Here is a 21,959-nt window from a genome sequence, read left to right as displayed (position 1 = left end):
AAAGCAGCGTCTACGAAACACGTCAACTTTTACTTTTTTCAATCCCACCAACTCTTCCCCTAGGGTTTGATCTCACTTTCCTACTTTATATTTATGGGTTTCAAAAACTGCCAGAAAACGTCCGAAATTTTGCACTTTTGTCAGTTTGTCGCTTTTGTCACTCCTTAACCGTGCATTCCTTGCAAAGTTTATGGGTATCAAAATTAAAGTACACAAAATTTCCTACATGATGGTGTGGTCGAACTTTATTTTATGCAAATTTTATGTTCTCTTACGCTCTTCCGATCTGAGGAAGGGTTAAAGGATTCGGAGTTCTAAATTGCCAGTAAGAGCCCATATATCATATATTTTATTAAATAAAACGATTTGAATGAATGTAACGCAAGAGTGAGAGTTGAAGAAACCATAGTTATTTTTATTATTTAAGAAAAATGAACCTTACATTCCATTTGTGTTAACATTATTATTGTTTATTCTAATTTTAAGCTAATGTTATTGAATAGGGAATTAAGTTTGTTTAAACTTACCATGCTGCACATTTTGTTTTATGTTGAACAATAATATGATCTAGAAATCTATATTATATTTTAGCAAATTTATTTTCTGTCCACTCATTTTTTATCCCTCAATCACTTTTTTTACATATATTTTTTATATACAAATTTATTTATGAAATTATTGTATACTCTATAAATAAATAAAAATGGTATTCTTATTTCTAATCTATCCTTTTTAAATGAGTTTGGTAGTAATAAAATTTATTTAAAGTAAGTTAAAGTAAACTTTGAGATGGCAAAGTAATAGCCCCTGATATATTTCAGATATGTACCTAAGTAGTTGAGCCTCTTTTTTATGATCTTGTCATTGTCCCCTGGCACCGCCAGAAGCATTACTTCAGGTGACGATGCTATCTATTGTTTACTGACTGCAAAATAAATAGGACCTAAGAACGATGAAGTTATCCTAAAACTAAATATACAGATTAGAAAAATAAAAAATAACTAAAAAAGAAATACAAACAAAAACTTACATGGAAATAAATAAATACTTAATATCTAAAACGAAAAGTAGAAAAAGGTTACAATTTTTACAAATAATTCCTAGTGACGATGATGTTGGAAAAAGTAATTGGTACTTATGTGACACTAAAAAGTCTTATGAAAACGAAAATCGATTATCCCTAAAGGAAATTTAGCAACAACAAAAAACGTACAAAATGAACTAATCCACTTTTAAACATAATAATTATTGCACATATTACACTGGCTAGTTGACTTGATAATTCTGAAATAAGGATCCTAATAGAGTTTCGCTGTAAAAAAAAAAAAATTCAGTTCATAAATAAATACTTAATATCTAAAACGAAAAGTAGAAAAAGGTTACAATTTTTACAAATAATTCCTAGTGACGATGATGTTGGAAAAAGCGATACTTTTAGAACAGTTTTAGGGCCAAATCAGAAATGAGGAAAAAGTAATTGGTACTTATGTGACACTAAAAAGTCTTATGAAAACGAAAATCGATCCCCTAAAGGAAATTTAGCAACAACAAAAAAACGTACAAAGTGTAATAAATTACTAATGAACTAATCCACGTTTACACGAAATAATTATTGCACATTGGCTAGTTGACTTGATAATTCTGATATGAGGATCTTAATAGTGTTTCACTGTATATTTTTTTCAGTTCCCTTGAACTGTGGCTGAATTTCTCACATGGGACGGTCTTCTATCTCTCGTGACTAATCTGACTGGATATCCGTGTACACTTCTCATCAGAAGGTCCACTTTCAGTTTGATGTCCTCCATTTTGACATCGGTCTGAACTTCGAACTTACGCAGCAGAGTAGATATGAGCACTTTCATAGAAAGCATAGCGTACTTGGAGCCTGAAATGAGAATTCGACGTGTTTGAAATAAAATTCAAAAACTTTTATAGGAAACATAGTTATAGGTACACCCATAGTACCTATTGAAAAAAAAAATACCTGAAGGGAATTCAGCAAAAACAAGCTGGGTCCGTCCCTCCGGGAATCAAAAAAAGGGGGGTTTTAAAAAAAAAAAAAAAAAAAAAAAAATCAAAAACTTTTATGGGAAACATAGTTATAAGTATACACCCATAGTATTGAAAAAAATCCCCGAAGGGAATTCAGCAAAAAATAGAAAGTAAAAACCTATTCGGCACAGGGAATTGGTGTTGGAAAAGCTGAGGTAGGGACCATAAAGCGGTCGTAAGGTAAGCTGTGCACATTGCATAGTCCCATTAATGTCAGGCACTCATAAGAAATGTTGCTCCAAAAGTTATTCAATATTTACTGCAGACTGAAATTTGTGAACTACAGTGGCCAAACGATTTTTTTTCTTGCTAATTACCCAGGTGTTTTTTTTTTACCTGTGGGTACAGTGTTTTCCTAAGCTTAATATAGTGGTATACTAGTGTAATGCTCACACCAGATTTTCCGCCTATGTAGGTATGCATATCCTCTCTTGACCTATTTTCGACTGCTCAAGATCGACCGACTTACCAATACACCCTCTAGCTCCCCCACTGAAGGCAATGAAGGAATATTTGTGACGGGCAGCAATGGCTTCTGGAGTGAAATTATCGGGGTTGAATTGCTTGGGGTTTTTGTAGTATTTCTCGTTATGATGGGTGTTGACGGGGGGAATGATCACGTTGCAGTCTTTCGGGAGAGTGTAACTTGCTGAAAAAGAAAAAAAAATGAATTAGTAGAGCTGAAAACAGGAAAAAAAGAGGTTTGATGGAGGAACTGTAAAAACGGAGATCTTACCAAAATCAAAAAGAGAAGGAAGACAGAATAGAAAGCCAGACGTTCCGGGAACGAACCTTATCTGTTTAGGAAAAATACGGGGGGAATGATCACGTTGCAGTCTTTCGGGAGAGTGTAACTTGCTGAAAAAGAAAAAAAAATGAATTAGTAGAGCTGAAAACAGGGAAAAAATGGTTTGATGGAGGAACTGTAAAAACGGAGGTCTTACCAAAATCAAAAAGAGAAGGAAGACAGAATAGGAGAAAGCCAGACGTTCCGAGAACGAACCTTATCTGTTTAGGAAAAAGTAAATAATAATAAAAATTTGCAGATATTGCAACTGACCTGGCGTACAAATGAAATTAAACTAAAGGGAAAACTGATTTTTTTTTTCATTTTCGACAAGGCTGATTACTTTTGAAAACAAGATCCAAGTGTCCAAGATACATTAACCATATGAATTCAATGAAATCTATTCATTCAAATGTATTTTTCTCGACTCGATTACAATATTGCACATCGATCATGGAGTGTTGCAGTTACTATCCCATAGTGTCCCATGGGTCACGGGTCAGGTATTGACCCAAACGGGTCGATTGCATTCAAATTTTCGGGACGTCAATTCCGTCCGCGAAAAATAATCTCGCCAAATGGGATGCAATTTCTCGGGACATTATTTTCAATTCCGTCTCGTGAGGACATTTGAGGTGGGTAGGGTTCCTGCAAAAGCAACTTTTTGCATTTCACATTTTGCAGAATGTTGATAACTACCTATTACAATGGTAATGCAAGATTTTAAAAGGTTTAAACTTGAATGACATGAATCAATCAATCTAGCTATCATAGCTCCCTGCTGGGAAAGTGCTGAGTGCACCCAGCTAAGTTTAAACTTGAATACCTAATACTTAGATACCTATCTACTAACAGCTACGCTCGTAAATATTAAGTAGCTACCTACTGTTGAATAATCTGCCTATAAATTATTTATTTATGGTAAAGTTCATGACTTGTTTTCTATTTTACAACTGCTCGTAAGAAGAAAGACTAGGAAAAATCCCACCCCGGGCGGGAATATAACCCACGACCTAGCACTTACAAGGAAGGTAAAAGTTTGAAATCTAATAAAGAAAGGCCCATTCCCACTTGGCATGAGTTTTATCCGATTTTTTTTCTGAATGTCCTGTAGGTAATGTAATTTAAATGAGAGTGTTCCCACTACACACGACACGATTTTTTCCCGAACGACAGTGGGAACGGTCCTTTACAAGGCAGGCAAAACGGTCCTTTTTTACAAGTTTGAAATCTAAGTTCTTTATCCGATTTTTTTTCTGAATGTCCTGTAGGTAATGTAATTTAAATGAGAGTGTTCCCACTACACACGACACGATTTTTTCCCGAAGTGGGAACGGTCCTTTACAAGGCAGGCAAAACGGTCCTTTTTTACAAGTTTGAAATCTAAGTTTAATATCTGATTTTGGTCCTGGCTATTAGTGTCTTACCGATTTGAATTTCCTCAGTGACTTTTCTCAGGAACACGGGTCCCACTGGGAACAGACGTAGTGTTTCCTTCAGGACTTGCTCCATGTAGGTCAGTTTGGCCAGGTCTTCCATTTCCACTGGTCTGTCAGAGTCACCGAATATGCTGTAGATTTCGTCATAGACTTTGTCCTGGACAAGAAATCGAGGATTTTTATACATTGATTTTTTAAAATTGATAATTATTTTTTCATGTCTATTATATGGGCTGTATTTTCCTTCTTTAACTAAGTTATCCATATTAGGGGCAACTCCAGATTTAATTCTATTGTAGATTCCTGCGCTGAAAGTAGGAAAATGCCTTCAGAAGAGGAAAAATCGTGGATACCTGAATTCAGATTCCTTGAGAAAAATGCCTATGACCTTTGTGATCGATCAGTGATTTTTGAAATTGGTAGGTATTTTTTCGACTGGGTACCTATACATACGTATATAGGGTAATGTGTTTAATTGAACTTACTTGAATTTCTGGATGCATTCCCAACAATGTGAGGCAGAAACAATTTGTTAATGCTGACGTTTCACTTCCCTGGAACAAAAGTCAAAAGTAAAGAAATCTCTCGGTTAATAAGTTAAATCTCAGTTATTCAGACAACAACCTGATGCTTTATTTGTTTATTATTCTTTAAGTTTTCTAATTCAAGTAGGTGCCTATAGATTTTATTACGGACAAAAAAGTCAAGTTTTATTATTTTATTTTTTTTTTAAAGAAATTCGTAGTTTTACAGAAAGTTAAATGGAAATTCTACAAAAACCCTCTTACCCCTATCATCATAGTAATGACTTCATCCCTGATGTCAGCATCTGTGAAATGAGCTCCAGCATCTTTTAACTCCAGTAGAATATCCAAGAATACTTTCAGCTTTTTTGAATCTGGAATAAAAACAATTTTATTTATAATTAGATTATTACTATTATGGCCTTTATTTTCAAGTTCATAAAAGAACGGCACACACTGCCCATCTATCCTAGAACAAAGAATTTTCCTAAGGATATGTGAATTGAAAATTTATTAAATTATTAAAAATGATCATTTCACAAAAAAAAAAAAAAAAAAAAAAACAAACCTGCGTGTTTTGACTGGTTTTCCACGTCTTTAAAGCCTGCAAACAGACCGACTCAGAACAAACTTGGTATTTATATTCATCCCTTTGCACTCCTAGTTTGCACGGACCGGTTCTAACCACCCTACACTTTGTTCATGTTTTCAACTCGCGAGCGAGAGAGCGAGCTGGCAGCCGAAATCTAATGGAAGTTGCAAGGGTTTGAACAACATCCGCAAAAGAATGCCACAAGAATAAAATAAATAACGCAGCCCATTCTGATTTTTCAGGGTAAAAAACAAGTTCAAACGGGTAAAAGTCTCGCAGGCCTTAATCGCAACATACTCCTACGACTTTCTAAACCGAGGTACGGCTAAGTATACTTGAGTAAGTCCGAAGAAGTGACCTAACTATTTTGTTTGAACTCTTTTGCAACGTGTTTGGAAGCTTGGTCCGGACTAACGTCTTCGTTTCCCTTCGTCTTAAACGTTGTTCTTTTTCCCTTGAAGCCGCCTTAACCCTGAAGTGGCTTTCTGACGATTCCCACTTTATATTTATGGTTTCCAAAACTGCCAGGACAAACGTCCGAAATTTTGCACTTTTGTCAGTTTGTTCGGCTTTTTTCACTCCTTAACCGGTGCATTCCTTGCAATAGTTTATGGGTATCAAAAATTAAAGTACACAAAATTTCCTACATGATGGTGTGGTCGAACTTTATTTTATGCAAATTTTTATTGTTCTCTTACAGCTTACAGCAAACTGTAGGTCAAGTAGTGTACGAACAGTGTTCAGATTTTTTTTTTTTTTTTTTTTTTTTTTTTTTTCAAAGTTTAACAATTTTCATAGCCAGGTTTATCAGGCATACTAAGGCGTCTATGCTAATGCATGAAGAAGCTACCTACCTATAAGCATGTGCATGAATTATGTAGTAATAGGCATGGTGATGGAAATTAGTGCCCTATATATACGCCCTACACTTGAATTTAGACCACGCTACGCCACTGCGGTCGACTGTAATGTAGAATTGTAGGCTCAGGGCTCACCTTAAGAACTTTACTAATCTTTGTTGAACTAAAAAGAACACCTAGCTAGCTGTAATTATAGTATTATATTATCTTTACTTACTTTGTTAGAGCTGCAGCAAATTCTGACTCCTCTTCTTCTTGTGCCCGAACATTGTAACCCATTGCCGTCTCTGAAAATGCAAAGTGTCCTTTTTGTATTATAATGTCACAACTTTTGTCACCTTTTCTTATGATCAATGCCCGGTATCGTAAAATTTTTCCTATATCTCATTTTCCAATATCATTAATTTTATTTATTTGCTTTGTTCATGTGGCATCTTTGTTCAAACGGATATCTTCTACCCAAACAAACTGCTTACAAGCAGTTATTTACTTAGTCTCATGTATCCAAGCTCTACTTGACACCTAAACTGGGCCGAAAAAAAAACTCTAAAGAATTGAACCCGGCCGGACCTCTTGTATGCAAGCTCATGACCACTAAAAAGAATTAAGCGCAAATATTTCCGACCAAAATTCCAGACTTACGGCAGATGATATCCAGAGCGGCTCCACTGATGTATTCCCACAGGTCGAAAGTTTTGCCCGTATTTTCGAATTTCTTCAGTCTGTTCATGAGAATTGCATTCTTTTCTCGGAAAACAGGGATGAAATGGGTCATCAGATTCATATTGAATGCTGGCGTGATCACTTTACGATTTCGTCTCCATTTTTCCACTGCAAATAAAATTGTTGTTAGCAATTATTGTCAGGAACTTACCAGTAGGTAGATTTTCTTTTTTTTTTCCTTCTTCCACTGCAAATAAAATTGTTGTTAGCAATTATTGTCAGGAACTTACCAGTAGGTAGATTTTCTTTTTTTTTTCCTTCTTTTTTTTTTTCCCAGGTCTTTTGTTCACAAAATAAAAATAATGGAATTTTCATTTTGTTGATCATATCGGAATTCTCGTCACAAATATCGTTCCCCAATATTATTACACCCAGATAAATTTTATGACATGACTTCGACTTGAACCATCAACCTCCAAATCTGAATAAACTCACCTGGTGCCGAAAACAGGCCTGTCCCTACTGTGTTGAGGAAAAATTTATACGCTGGACCTTTCTCCAAGGTTTTCGTGTTGTTCAGAACGATCTGTGAAATGGAACAAAAAAATCTTTTCAAAGCGTTCAGTTCAAGTAAAACTTTTTAAAATGCAACCAGGAAAAGATCGCGCTTACAAAATGCCTTTGGACCTAAAGCTGTGTCCACACATACAGTCGGCGTCGATCGACGGCACTGCCTCAACAACATAGATTCACCTCGTAGATCGACGGCGCGGCGTCGACAATGTGTGGACACGGAACACTTAATCCAACGAAAAATAGGATTAAGTGTTCTAGGTAAATCTTACGGAATTCCTCAAATGGAAACTAGATCTTTATTTCCAAGAGGAAATAGTCACTTTCGTCTACAAAATTTATCGTTTTCCAGGTAATATTAAGGTACCTACAGTCATTACGGCAAAGTGGCCAAGCGATCATTTTTTTTTTTTTTTTTTTTTTTTTTTTAAGGTTCCCACAGTCATTTCGGAAAAGTGGCCAAACGTTTTTTTTTTTTTTTTTTTTTTTTTTTTTTGCATGGTAGAAAAAATGACTCATCCATCGATCTATTGGTAGGTCATATCCGAGTCATTTCTGCTATGACTAGAAAACAAAACATCTAATCTCTATCAAGATAAAAAAAGTGCCTGTATACACTGTATAACCAGAAGCTAAGCGCATTGCCAACACCAAGGCGATCAACCTACAATACTGGACTAGGATTCTTTAAATATATATTTCAGAGGCCATTTGAAACAACTATTATTGTCGAGAATAAAACTACAAAAGAAGCAATGTTTGTTTAACACTATACAATCTAGAATACTACAAAGGAAGTTGTGTTTACATCTTTCGATAAGTAACTCTAGCACGTACTTACAATTGGAACTTATACTATGTATAACTAGAGACTTTATTGAAATTTATTAGTACTTCTTTAGAATAAACTTGAATGACATGAATCAATCAATCTAGCTATCATAGCTCCCTGCTGGGAAAGTGCTGAGTGCACCCAGCTAAGTTTAAACTTGGATACCTAATACTTAGATACCTATCTACTAAGAGCTACGCTCGTAAATATTAAGTAGCTATACCTACTGTTGAATAATCTGCCTATAAATTATTTATTTATGGTAAAGTTCATGACTTGTTTTCTATTTTACAACTACTCGTAAGAAGAAAGACGGAGAAGAAGAAGAAGAACTGAAGAAGAAGAAGAAGAAGAAGAAGAAGAAGAAGAAGAAGAAGAAGAAGAAGAAGAACATGAAGAAGTAGTAAAAGAAGAAATAAATCTATTTCGTGCTAATCTCAACGAAGAGTGGTTTAACACGATGGTCAATGAAATAAAAAATTACTGAATGAAAACTGCCAGTTTATTATCATTCTTGATTTGATTTTTTGATTTTACTTTCATGTAATGATTTAAAATCAAGACTAGAGGCCGTTCTCCCTTTATTCCCAATATAAGTTTCAAGTCACTCATCCATTTATTGGCCTTGCTCGGCGTAGCTTAACATAGGTGACGCTAAGAAGAAGAAGAAGAAGAAGAAGAAGAAGAAGAAGAAGAAGAAGAAGAAGAAGAAGAAGAAGAAGATGAAGAAGTAGTAAAAGAAGAAATAAATCTATTTCGTGCTAATCTCAACGAAGAGCGGTTTAACACGATGGTCAATGAAATAAAAAAAATAGGTACTGAATGAAAACTGCTAATGAACCACTGATCAAAAGGAAATAACCAATCACGCAATTTTACGTTATTAATGCAGTCTATTCTCAACAATCTGATTCTAATATTTTTTTTTTCATCACACGTACCTTTTTACCAACACGCTATCAGTAATATATAGACGGATTGAATCTAGCTACCAAAATGCGCTAGTTGGAATGTTGGGATGCACCCCAAAAAGGAAAGCACAGATCCAAAGAACTTCAACTTTATTGATAATTTGGTTAGGTGGAAGAGAGCACTGAGCTGAAATCCTGGACTTGAAAAAAAATCGAACCCTTGGTCTATAGGGTGGACAAAACTAACAAAAGAAAATTTTACCTGTAAATCTTCTGGTTTCGAGACAATAATATAAAGTTCATGTCCAACCCAAAACTTGAATGGAGCTTCGTATTTTTCCATGAACATTTCTATCTTTCCCATCACATCTGAAACAAAAAGTATAGCAGTGGAGGCGCCTTTTTACTTTTGTCATAACTTCATAGATAATCGGATAAAAGAAATCGAGGTAGGTATAACGATTAAAAAAAAAGAGGTCTACCCCAGGGCAGGCCTGTATCCAAGATTTTCGCGGAGGAGGGCCCAAGAATACAAACTTAATAAGGTCAAAGTACTCCCTCCTTGGCCCTCCCTTATGGGTTATCCGGCTTATTTCTGGTTTGTGGTATATAGTTAATATAGTTATGGGTTATGAAATTTCGAAAAAAATAAGCCTGAGGGGCATGAAACCCCTGCCTCCCCTTTCAATGCGGCCATGCCCTCAGGCCCCTCCGGCTTATTTCTGGTTTGTGGTATATAGTTAATATAGTTATGGGTTATGAAATTTCGAAAAAAATAAGCCTGAGGGGCATGAAACCTCTGCCTCCCCTTTCAATGCGGCCCTGCCCTCAGGCCCCAGGGATAACAATAAATGTTAGGGATGGGAAAATTCACCGTTTACCTCCTTACAGTTGTTAAAATAAAAATGGTGATTATAATTACTATAGGTAGGTACTGGCGTTCCGAGCAAGTACCTAAGTAGCTGATATAAGGAAAATAAAGTACAAAATCCTCGTCATAAAAAAAAACTTGTAAAACAATATAGCTCGCATTTCTAATTTACTAATTTACCCACTTGAACAATTTAATTTACTACGTGTGAGTTCCACGTGTTATAATTAAATTACTATTATAACTAAATCAGGATTAAATTGGTATTAACCACATTTTTAGGTACCTATACCATGTCACTACAGATTAAATTAGCATACTTAATACTCTTAATCATATACAATTAATATACAAGTTAACATGATGTTTAATGTTCAATTATTCCAGAGATAAACTTGTTGAATTAATCATTCATATTTCAATGATCAATCAGTTTTTACTATGAAGATGAGGATAAGTAGGAGTTATGCAAATGATGAAAGCAAGTGACGGATAAAGAGTAAATACCTATTTACATTTTCGCTATTGTTAATCCTCTTCACGTGCAAAATAATAGGGATAGGGACTTAGGTACCTACAATTCCAAAAATAATTTATTTACTAAGTATCAACCTAATACTCTTTTTTTACTTTTTTATCATTACTTTTTCTTTAAACTTTGTTTTCTTCACTGAACTTTAATAAAATGAAGCAACATTATCTTCCCATGGAATTGGTCTGATTTGATTCTCTTCCTTGTGCCTCTTAATCTCATTACTTTTTTTCCTGGGCATGATGGTCAGTTTTAGTTATTCCAGGATTTTTTTTTTTTTTTTTTTTTTTGGAAAAAAAAAAGTTTTAACCCAAAATCTTTTTTTTTTTTTTTTTTTTTGTGATAAATAATGATTCTAGCTAGATCGATATAATAGGCTCTCGGGATAAAATACGGGTAGGATCACTGACCTTCGGGATTTCCAATGAACGCCAATCCATTTCCAACAATAGGTAAAGCCGGAGGCCCGGGTATTTTAGATGCCAAATACTCCAGGCGCTGTCTTTTTCGTTTGAAATTGACGGCGTAGGCTACCAGAGTAGTCACGAACACGTAGAATATAATATTGGAGACGGTCAACGATGTTGATTCTTGAGGATGCTTTTCAACTGTGCTCATTTTTGAAATCTGCAACACGATAATAAGGATCGGTATAAGGATACCTATTGATCAAACATTAAATTAGACACGATCTTCTGCGGAACGAAACAAGACAAAAATGCGGATAAATCCATCTACATTAAAACGCAAATTTGTTACGGAGATGAAAAGACACATAAAACATGAGTGTTTTTGTTAGTGAAATTTTCTTGAAGGTATTTGTATCTTTTTAAAATCAGATACTTCTATTATTTACTGTAGGTAACAATAAATTTCAAGTCATATGAATGAGCTATATAAAGTTAACTTAGATGAGATTAGGTTAGGTCAGGTTTTCATTAATTTCTTTTTCACGAAATCTCGGTAAAATTTTAGTCAAGAACGGATACCTATAATGGTTTATGATTTAGAGTAGGTGAATAATTATTTAGATTTAAACAGTTGAGTTAGAGTGTGTAGGTACCTACAGTCCTACACGTTATGGGTACCTATTTTGGCCACTAGGGGTTTCCGTAAACTTATAGTTACCAATAAAATTGAAGATGATGCACTAAACTTTTTTTTAGGATCCCCGGTAGCTTTATTAATGACAATCCGGGCGCGTTCACGTAACTTGAAACCGTTTGTCCTTTTTAAAACCTAATCATTTATCACTGTGTCCTTAGGTATTAGAAGTAAATCCAACTTTTTCGTCAAATAAAATAAAAATACACCACACAAAAAGCTCTCTCAAATGAAATTAAAACACCAATAGGTAACTTTACACCGCGAAGTGGTTTGGCAAATAGTCACCATCCTAGTTTGCCTTCGATGCATTCCAGAATTGAAGGCCTGTTTTTTCATTCTTCAAGATTTGACTTTTCATTTTCAAAATTTGAAAACTGGTCTAGTTCAAGTAAGTAATTGTGCAAATCCGGTATTCTCAATTTGCCAGAATTGGAAGATTCATTCATAGTAATTTATTATCATGAATGTTGGTGTCAAGAGGAGAGAAGATACTAAAAAAAAAAAAAAATCATCGTTGATTTTGCATTTATTAGGTAGATTTTATCAGGACCACATTTTGAGATATTTAATCCATAGACTTTATTTAATCCTACATACTGTGATTAACCGATCAATTTGCTTAATTAAGTTTGGATTAATTTAATATCCATCAAAGTAAAAGGCCGGACACAAGAAGACCTATGTGGCAAATTTTGAGATTAAAAAAACCTAAACATCAAATTCATTTTATCCTGGTAGTCGGGTACCAGGTAAATATAACAAAACTAATAAATAATTAATTATCTATTGTCTCAGTCTACGTATTGTTCTCCTTGCATTATTATTTCCTGATTTTCCTGTAGGGTCATAAATGTCGAAAAATTAAGTCCTCTTCACTTCAGCGACCTTTAAATAGCCCCTTCGGTACCTAACTCAATCACCAATTCGACAAAATATGTAACTATCATTTATCGTATTACCTGTGAGTTTTTTTGTTAAAATGTTCCAAAATCAGCTAAAATCGTAATGGTCCAACCTTACACGTTTTTCCAATTGTAAGTATCTATCTACCTAAGTACCAAAGGTTTAATTTCTGTAATATTATAAACGATGTTCTGATTGGTTGAAATTTATTTTTACAAGCGCGGTTCTTTTTAAAACAAGTACTTTGATTTGATTTTTTTGTAGAAATCCTTTTGATTTCTGCAGTTGGTATTTCTGTAATATTATAAACGATGTTCTGATTGGTTGAAATTTATTTTTACAAGCGCGGTCCTTTTTAAAACAAGTACTTTGATTTGAATTTTTTGTACTTTTTGGACTTGGAAAAATTTCTTCCAAAAAATTAACAATTTTGTCCATTCCCATTATTCTTTACACCTCTTACCTTTATGAGATAAAGGTAAAGCAACATTGACTTTAGTTAATATCTGGATGGGCGACTGTCTGCTGTCTGATTTTCACCTAATCATAACAGTTTAGTCCTTGTCCTTGGACCATACCAGGAAAGACCAAATTTCATCTCTCTTCGACAAACCTATTATCAATAGGACATCTAGCCCATTGCGTACCGTGGGTATCATATATAATAGACACATTTACTTCTAGAACTGTCCGACTTACGGTTGAGAAGTTGCGGGTTCGATACTTCCCTGTGTCAACAAATTTCTGTTTTATTTTCAAATATTTGTTCCTCAAATGTAATAGAAAGTCGTGTGATGTTCACACCAGATTTTTTCCTTTCGAATAAAGCGGCTTTGGCGTTAGTTCGTTATTTGTCATCCTTGTTGGATCAGCACCTGTCTGATTTTTGTACCTTATTTTTATGCATCTTTCTTTCCAGGTACTAAATAATTACCTACGTAGTTTCTATTATTTTATTTCATCTAACAATTCTTTCACAAGCTTAATAAACCTTGATCTGAATCCTCCTCGCATAAAACTTTAGCAAAAGTAGCTCAAGTTCGTGTCGACCGATGAGGTCCCTCCAAAACGTTTTTGTTTCAGTGAATATGACTACCCTCCCTACATCAAGAACACATTTCCTCAGCCGTACAAGGACCAAAACATAGGGGACAAATGCTTCCTTACTGACTACGCCTATTATGCCCAATACAAATACACGTATGAACCGTGCAAACCAGGAGCCCTGTATCGGACTTATGATGGATCGTGTAACAATTTGAAGTTCCCCTGGTGGGGTATGACGTTTTCGCCCCTGGTGAGATTGTTCCCGGCAAAATACGCGGATAGTAAGTATTACCTGACCTAAGTACCGACAGTTTCAGAGAACTTTGCGGACAATAAGTAAAAAACCATGTAAAAATCAGACAATGCCGGTAAGTTCCCTAAGGACAGTAAGAGATTATCGTAGAAAATATGTGTGGACAGTACCTACCCAGTTTCAACTGCATACTCCCAACAAAAGTCTCAGTAGGCTGGTGGTTAATGCGTTGGACTTTGAATCAGGAGACCTAGGTTCGAATCCAGCCACAAGCATTTGAAAGAGTATTGAATTTAACAGGAGGACGATATTTTGTGATGGAGGGGGTGGATCCAAATTTTTGGAGTCTGTACTATAGTGAAGGAGAAAATGAACCTAAATACGACCCTGAGAGGGGGCTAACTGTCGCAATTTCATTTTTCAGACAAAAAACTTCCCAGACTGAGCTCCACAGGACTTCCCTTGCCCAACGCAAGATTGCTAAGAACGAAGATCATTGAGAGTAAAAAGAATATGGATGACATTCGATATTGGACACTGCTCATATCCTGGTCTCAGTTTGTTTCACACGACACTGGACATTCCTTGCCCAAGAAAGGTAAATAATTATTGTCCCATTCATTACCTACCAATGAAATCTATTCATTCAAATGTATTTTTCTCGACTCGATTACAATATTGCACATCGATCATGGAGTGTTGCAGTTACTATCCCATAGTGTCCCATGGGTCACGGGTCAGGTATTGACCCAAACGGGTCGATTGCATTCAAATTTTCGGGACGTCAATTCCGTCCGTGAAAAATAAACTCAATCTCGCCAAATGGGATGCAATTTCTCGGGACATTATTTTCAATTCCGTCCCGTGAGGACATTTGAGGTGGGTAGGGTTCCTGCAAAAGCAACTTTTTGCATTTCACATTTTGCAGAACTTTGATAACTATTACAATGGTAATGCAAGATTTCAAAAGATTTCTATAATGATTTCAAGATTTCTATAATGTTACGTACTTACGTCACGTCATAACTTTTGCAAAGTGCGATTTTTTTTTTTTTTTTTTTTATGGAATGCGCGGAATTAGAATCACAGCAAAAAAGCCAAGGCGACAATCAATCACAGCAAAGAAGCGAATCATACAATGTCGCTATTTGTCGCTCGATGGCAAAGTACCTTCAATAGATGATTAATTGATTACCCTATTACAAAGTTTTGAGCTGTGTCCACACTGCTTCGACAACATGGATTTACCTCGTCGATCGACGGCCGTCAACTATGTTTTCTTCTTCTTCTTCTTCTTCTTCTTCTTCTTCTTCTTCTTCTTCTTCTTCTTATTTTCTTCTTATTCTTCACAGCTTTATGCCCGCGGACAAATTTAGAAATTGAACTTAATAAATCAAGTAGGTACATAATATCTGTTTGAATAATTTTAGACTACGCAAATTGCTTCATAGCTAAATCCAAGGGTTAATCCATATAGGCTTCTTCATTTTACATGGGGTTTTTTTTTCTCATTTATTCACTTATTCAATTGAATACGTAAGTTTACTTTACTTTTCCTTTGTTTTGTTGTAGATTATTCATCTGATTGATAAGTAGGAAAATTATAGAATTCATTAAACTAATTATTCAAGTATCTAGACGAGATAAGTTCATTATGATTTCACAGTGAAATACACAATTTTCAAATGTATCTACTAGCAGAGTCGTAGACAACAATAGAAAGTAATAATTGTGGGTGCAAATTTAGGTATTATGTCAGACGATGCATTAATAAGGGTCACATAGGTCTAGACAAAATGAGGAAAATAGTGAGAAAATTAGGTGTGAATGTTTGTCTAATTGTCTATGTGTTTGTTTTTCCATTTATTATTGTGCCTGTGTACACTGAGAAAAAAACTAGGGTGCTGGAAGCCCAATCGGGTGACTGGGTTCCGGAACTCTAATATGGAACTCTATATCGGGAGACTCGACACTATAATTAATATAGCATTCCAACAACCTAAACAGGGGAAGTAAACCAATATTAGAGTTCTTTTTTTTTTCAAGGGGTTTGACAGGGGAACTGTAACTGCTAGGGTCTTATCATCCCGAAATCGTTTCTGTCTCATGATCAGGGCCCTCGGTTGACCGGACCTTGCCTGAGTGGAGATGTCGGTCTTATTGTAACGTACGTGACATTTACCCTGTAGTTATCATAATGGTACTCGACACTGGCACTCGGAACCCGATCTTCTAGATTTGCTCTCAAGGTAGACTGAATCCAAGACGAGTATTGAGTTGCCTTCTGTGTTTTAATGCCCACTGCATTGGCCTCTTCTCACTTTTGATAGAGTAGGTACAAGTTTGTGCGACGTTCTTCCGGGGGGGGAGTTTTGGACACAGGAAATTTAAGTGACAATGGCGAGTCAAGTTGACTGGGTGTGAGCCGGGGACTTGACTCAAATAAATATTATTCAACACCGATGTATAATACAGGTTTTCTGTTTATGAACGTCGAATCACATTATTGAACAGCATCCTTAGCGACATTTTTCGTTGTTTGTTTGTAACATTACGTACCAAGAGAAGGTGATTATGCGCTTGCCATGACTGTAGAAAGGCCTGGGTTTGATCACCAGAAATTACAATATTTTATTTACACTTGTTTTGCCGTTTTCTGTAAGAAAACAATTTTTCTTTTCCATCCAGAATGAAGTATTATTCTCAATCTGATATTATCTTATCATTCTCGCAGCAATCGATTGCAAATTTTTCAACGATCGATTTCAAAGTTTTTAAAATTTTCAACTTACCCTCGTTTTGAACCCAGCATCCGGTTGGGGGTTAGGGCTCATTGTATTGCCTCTTCTAGCACATTTCATGAAATATATACTCGATTTTTTCTTAGAAAAGACCATAATCACACGCATAATTTATGTCAATATCAAAAGACACGTTTTGTTTTAGCAGGAACCTTGAATTTCCGCGATAAAAAGTATAGGTACCTATAGATAGATACCTAGTTATGCCGTTTTCTGTAAGAAAACCATTTTTCTTTTCCATCCAGAATGAAGTATTATTCTCAATCTGATATTATCTTATCATTCTCGCAACAATCGATTGCAAATTTTTCAACAATCGATTTCGAAGTTTTTAAAATTTTCAACTTACCCTCGTTTTGAACCCAGCATCCGGTTGGGGGGTTAGGGCTCATTGTATTGCCTCTTCTAGCACATTTCATGAAATATATACTCGATTTTTTCTTAGAAAAGACCATAATCACACTCATAATTTATGTCAATATCAAAAGACACGTTTTGGTTTAGCAGGAACCTTGAATTTCCGCGATAAAAAGTATAGGTACCTATAGATAGATAGTTGCATTCTTTCTGAGAGCTGCAGTATTGCATCACGCCAAAAACGTGTTTTGGCAGATGACGTAAATTTTAACCTTCCCTTTTATAGTTACCTAGTTCTTCATCGAAACTCAATTTTGAGGCAAACAAGTAGGTTAGGTAGGTGCTTCTTAAAAATTCGTGAGGTATTGCGAGGGACATGGGAGAAACAAAGAAAAGGAATTTCATTTGTGTTGAGCATAGGTACTTATGTGAGCTTGTCAAATATATCATCACCTTTTTGACATACCTCGGTAAATAATGACTTGACTTGAACTCGAACCACCAACCTCCAGATCTGAAGTCCAACGCGTTAACCACTACACCAGGTTAGTCTGCGAGCTGCGAGGGTTGGTATGTGAGCTGCAACCCGTTTAACTGTAAGATCCTGAGTCAGAATTCATTTCACCTTTTTTGCTGGAAAGCTGGAATTCGGAATTCAAAATAGCTTCTCCGTTTTCCTGAAGCGTGAAGTAATTATAAATTAGCCAATATAGACTTTGTCATTGTTTCATGTCTTATCACAAAGACATGCATCAGGCTACGCTGATTGTAAAATTAAAAAAAACCACAAATCCTCTGGGTTACGCTGAAAATCTAGTGGTTAATTTTCAGACCTTGTTCAAACTTTGGGTGACGAGTTTCATCGCTTTTTTACATGGTTTTTTCACAATGGCTTTTTAGAAGTTTGTGAGAATTTGAAATTTACAATCATGAAGGTCTATCTGACTTTCGTAGCTTCATTTGTTTTTGCGTCCTACTCAGGAGCGAATAAAGTAGTTGTGCCTGTAGCTGTGCCCGTAAAAAGGTAAGAATATAAAGGTAAGAGCATAGGGAAAATGCATGTAAAAAGGTAAGAATATAAAGGTAAGAGCATAGGGGAAATGCATGTAAAAAGGTAAGAATATAAAGGTAAGAGCATAGGGAAAATGCATGTAAAAAGTGTAACAATAGCAATATAGGTACTGGGAATAGATATTCACAGCTTTTGAAGGAATTATTTTAGGGGCCTCCTATCTCATTTTCTTGTTCTTATTTTCTTCTTCTTCAAGTTGAGAAACTAACTTATTGTTTTGTACATAAAACATTAAAGTAAATAATTTTGGTTTGAATTTCATGAATTAAAGTTTGACCAAGTGATTCAGTGGCGTGGCGTCAACTTTTCGAGAGGTCATCGCTAAATATACTAAATATATATAAGTATGTACGTGTAGGTAATTTGTATAACTGTATACAAACATACTTTAATGGAGGAGTTGCGATTGGGAAAATATTTTTAATAAAAGGTCGATTCCTACGTAAAAAGTTGTGAAAAATCCAAATCTGAGGTTGAAAATTCAATTTTTAATTGCCGTTCTAATGAAAAAGTTCAAAAAGTTGTGACGTCAGATTTCACGTCAAAATGCGCAGAAACGCTTGCGCATAAACAAACGAAGCGGGAGTCATGAATTATTACGTCATCGTCTACGGGAGCGTATGCCGTGACATCAAACTTCACGATTTACCGGTATTTTTTAAATCGATTTATCTCGGTATCTAGAAGTCGTAGAGGAAAAAGAAAAATTCCGTTGGTCCTCATTTTTCCTGCTCTATGACTTTGAAACATCACCCAAGTAAGCGCAACTGATCTATTGAAACATGCACAGTCTTGCACACATGCTATGTAAACTTACTTACCATTTACTTTTAAATTTGAACTATTAAGTTTTTAAAATTCTGATGGATCTTCACAAAATTATCGAGTACCTATCACTTTTATCATTTATCAAATTATCACTTACTTAACCCATTGCGTACCGTGGGCATCATATATGATAGACACATAATGTCCTCTGGGTACCTGGGTATCACATTTGATAGGCAGAGCTACGTAACTTCCCAAGGCTGGGTAGCAGATATGATACCCTACACACAAAATCTAACGTGTTTCTTGGATTCCTCATATTCTCACCATTATGGCAATATGTCTGGTTTTAGCAGGACTCAAATAGCAACAGAGATATGGTTCTTTTTGTTAAACTATATTTTTTCTGTTATTGGAACCTATCTTATACACTATGAACATATAATTTAGGTATTCTATGCTTTTATTTTTTTTCCATCCTTTTATAAGCTTGCCACAAATGGTAGGGATACTTGTTTCAAGTCTAAATAGCACAAATGTATTGCAATTTTTGTTTTAGTAGGTACAATCATAATATACTTTTTATCTTTGGAACTAACAGAAAAATGAAAAGAAGAATGAATATTAGAAAAGTCAAAATGTTGGTTTATTGGAAATGAATGTAAGAGTTATAATATGAACATGGTTTCTTCTGAGAGTCCTTGTGCTCAGTTTTGACTATGCCCTTTTTCGCAGCTTGAGACCCAAAATAGACCAAAAATGAAAATTATTGCACCCATACTTCATGAGAACAACTAAATAAATGGGTTTCTCTTAGACCTTTTTGCTCAATGTTTTGAGCATTTTTTAACCTGAATTTTATAAACATAAAAACAACAACAGTTCTGTAGTTGAGGACAATCAACCCCTTCGGTTAGGTACTGCAAAACACCTACAACAACAACAACTGCTAAGCTGACCAAATATGCCTAGTGTAATCTGTGGAAACAGTCAAGACAAAGCTGAGGCTTCTTTGGGCACTTGTATGTGAACACAAAGTTGGGCTTCTTCTTAGCATCATTGCAGTGAACATTTTGCGCTCTGAGTTTTTGGTAGCAAAACCTGCACAGGGTCGTCTATTTTTTTTCTCCTGGGCGATTCTGTACTGTAGATGGTGTTGTCTATTTGATTGAGAACTTGAGGGTCTTCTTTCTGGTGGACATTTTGCAAAAAAGTCCGAAACCATCATTTCCCAGAAATTTTTCATTTGGTTTTTTTTATTTGTGGCCTTCGATACTCAATCCAGCTATTCACAACAGACATCCCCAGCAAAATCTCAAACGCCACTCGTCGATACCATTTCAGACCCTTTCTGATGGTTGAAGCATATGACGTCATTTGGTCACTCAGGTCATTGCCCCCCTTCCCTTATTGTATTCTAAAACTGCGAAAAGGTTTCAGTTGTGACCTTGATTATCTTATATGATAGACAAAAGTAACCAAAAATAAAAACATGATCACAGGGAACCGCGTCTATCACATAAGATAACCGGTTGGTTATCTTATATGATGGACAAAAGCAAACAAAAATAAACATGATCACAGGGAACCGTGTCTATCACATAAGATAACCGGTTGGTTATCATATGTGATAGACAAAAGCAAACAAAAATAAACATGATCACAGGGAACCGTGTCTATCACATAAGATAACCGGTTTGGTTATCATATGTGATAGACAAAAGCAAACAAAAATAAACATGATCACAGGGAACCGTGTCTATCACATAAGATAACCGGTTTGGTTATCATATGTGATAGACAAAAGCAAACAAAAATAAATTGTCTGGTGGGCATATAACAGGCAGGTTGAATGATTGAATTTTCATAGAGCAACAGGCGGCATTTCAGGCTGCCTGTTGCCTGTGATCTTTTTTCCGCCACACACGTTCAAGCTTCTTACTTGACAGGCCGCCTGTCAAGTATGCTTGAACGTGTGTGTGGGGGACATTAGATTTCATCTCCTGAAAAAATCATCAGGGTTTGATCGATAGGAACCAACTGATCTTCAGTCTCATATTGAAGAACACTTTGAGATTTTGTTGAGATCTGGATGTTAATACTTTGGTTTCAGAAAAGCTAGACTGTTGCGCCCAGGACTATGTGTCAGATTTGGACACCTGTTTACCGATCCCAATTCTGAAGGATCACTTCTACAACAACCATTCGGTCACCTGTATCAATATGGTGCGGGGTATGACCACAGATGATCTGGGATGTCCCCTCTCCCCTATACAACACGTAAGAATAAGGACCTATCTAACCTGCCTGAGTTTACTTACGTCCTTCTATTTCCGCTAGCGGCAAAAATATCCTTTGGCACTTTTGACCCCTTATTCAGGACTCTGTTCCCTATATCTTGGGCAAAAAAAAAAAAGAGTCTACGTTATTTTTCTCAGGCAAAAAGTCTTCGTTTCCTGGACTATAGGTAAAATTTGAACTAAGAAGAACAAGGAACATCAAGGCGTGAGTTAAAACAAGATTTTTAGGAGGTCTAGTCGAGAAAAAAAAAATAATAAAATAAAACAACTACTAATAAAATTCAAAGTACCTATATCTATGAGTAGGAACATTACCTAAAGAAAACTAGACACTATAGAAGAGGCCCAAAATCAGTCTCATCCTGGTATGTAGGAAACTTTTAGTAGCCTACCAAAAAGAAAAACACGGATATTGTTTAATGTCTCATAAGTAGCTTTTCATCTATGACGTTAGTAGCTACTTTGCTAATTATTACAGTCATAAAAAATAGAAATTAATAATGTTGTAGGTATCCACAAAAGAAACTTTAATCAGCAATGTTCGCTGTGGCGCTGGCGTAAAATATCTCTTTGCACCCTTTGTCAGTAACCTTCGCGCCATCAACTTTTTGACTTGGCGGAGCGAAGCGCTCCTTGGGTCCTTATTATTACATTTTTTTTTTTTTCAATTCATAACTTATTATTATGATTAATTTTTTAATGGCTTTATTTT

At 35.5% G+C, this 21,959-nt stretch overlaps 2 protein-coding genes across 2 annotated transcripts in view; one reads left to right on the top strand and one right to left on the bottom strand.

Annotated features, from left to right (window-relative positions):
- Positions 1-384: 384 nt before the first annotated feature.
- On the bottom strand, positions 385-12,822 carry LOC103510882 (cytochrome P450 4C1-like). Its single transcript, XM_017444773.2, has 13 exons — positions 12,706-12,822; positions 11,050-11,266; positions 9,499-9,605; positions 7,416-7,506; positions 6,900-7,088; positions 6,475-6,544; positions 5,261-5,274; positions 5,070-5,179; positions 4,767-4,835; positions 4,270-4,438; positions 2,525-2,704; positions 1,691-1,888; positions 385-1,338 (listed from the first exon to the last, which is right to left on the bottom strand). The coding sequence occupies exons 2-13, from the start codon at positions 11,255-11,257 to the stop codon at positions 1,331-1,333; spliced, it is 1,413 nt and encodes a 470-aa protein (XP_017300262.2). The 5' UTR covers positions 11,258-11,266; positions 12,706-12,822; the 3' UTR covers positions 385-1,330.
- LOC103510881 (peroxidase-like) overlaps positions 12,737-21,959 on the top strand; it is a 19,907-nt gene continuing 10,684 nt past the window's right edge. Inside the window, exons 1-4 of the mRNA XM_008475580.3 lie at positions 12,737-12,780; positions 13,733-13,977; positions 14,374-14,547; positions 21,061-21,227. Of these exons, the coding sequence (XP_008473802.1) occupies positions 12,752-12,780; positions 13,733-13,977; positions 14,374-14,547; positions 21,061-21,227 (615 nt within the window). The 5' untranslated portion in view covers positions 12,737-12,751. The remainder of the gene's footprint in view (positions 12,781-13,732; positions 13,978-14,373; positions 14,548-21,060; positions 21,228-21,959) is intronic.

The sequence above is a fragment of the Diaphorina citri genome, unplaced genomic scaffold, assembly GCF_000475195.1.
Source record: "Diaphorina citri unplaced genomic scaffold, Diaci psyllid genome assembly version 1.1 scaffold653, whole genome shotgun sequence".
In the NCBI taxonomy this organism is placed as follows: Eukaryota; Metazoa; Arthropoda; class Insecta; order Hemiptera; family Psyllidae; genus Diaphorina; species Diaphorina citri.
Note: the sequence above shows the minus strand (reverse complement) of the source record. Positions and strands in the feature narration are given on the sequence as shown.

What these genes read in the sequence shown, in the direction of transcription:
- LOC103510882 (XM_017444773.2), bottom strand. Translation starts at nt 11,257, where the DNA reads ATGAGCACAGTTGAAAAGCATCCTCAAGAATCAACATCGTTGACCGTC. An exon ending in CGCTCTGGATATCATCTGCC is followed by an intron (nt 6,545 to 6,899) that starts GTAAGTCTGGAA and finishes TTGCATTTTCAG; the next exon opens with AGACGGCAATGGGTTACAAT. An exon ending in GAATGCATCCAGAAATTCAA is followed by an intron (nt 4,439 to 4,766) that starts GTAAGTTCAATT and finishes TTTCTTGTCCAG; the next exon opens with GACAAAGTCTATGACGAAAT.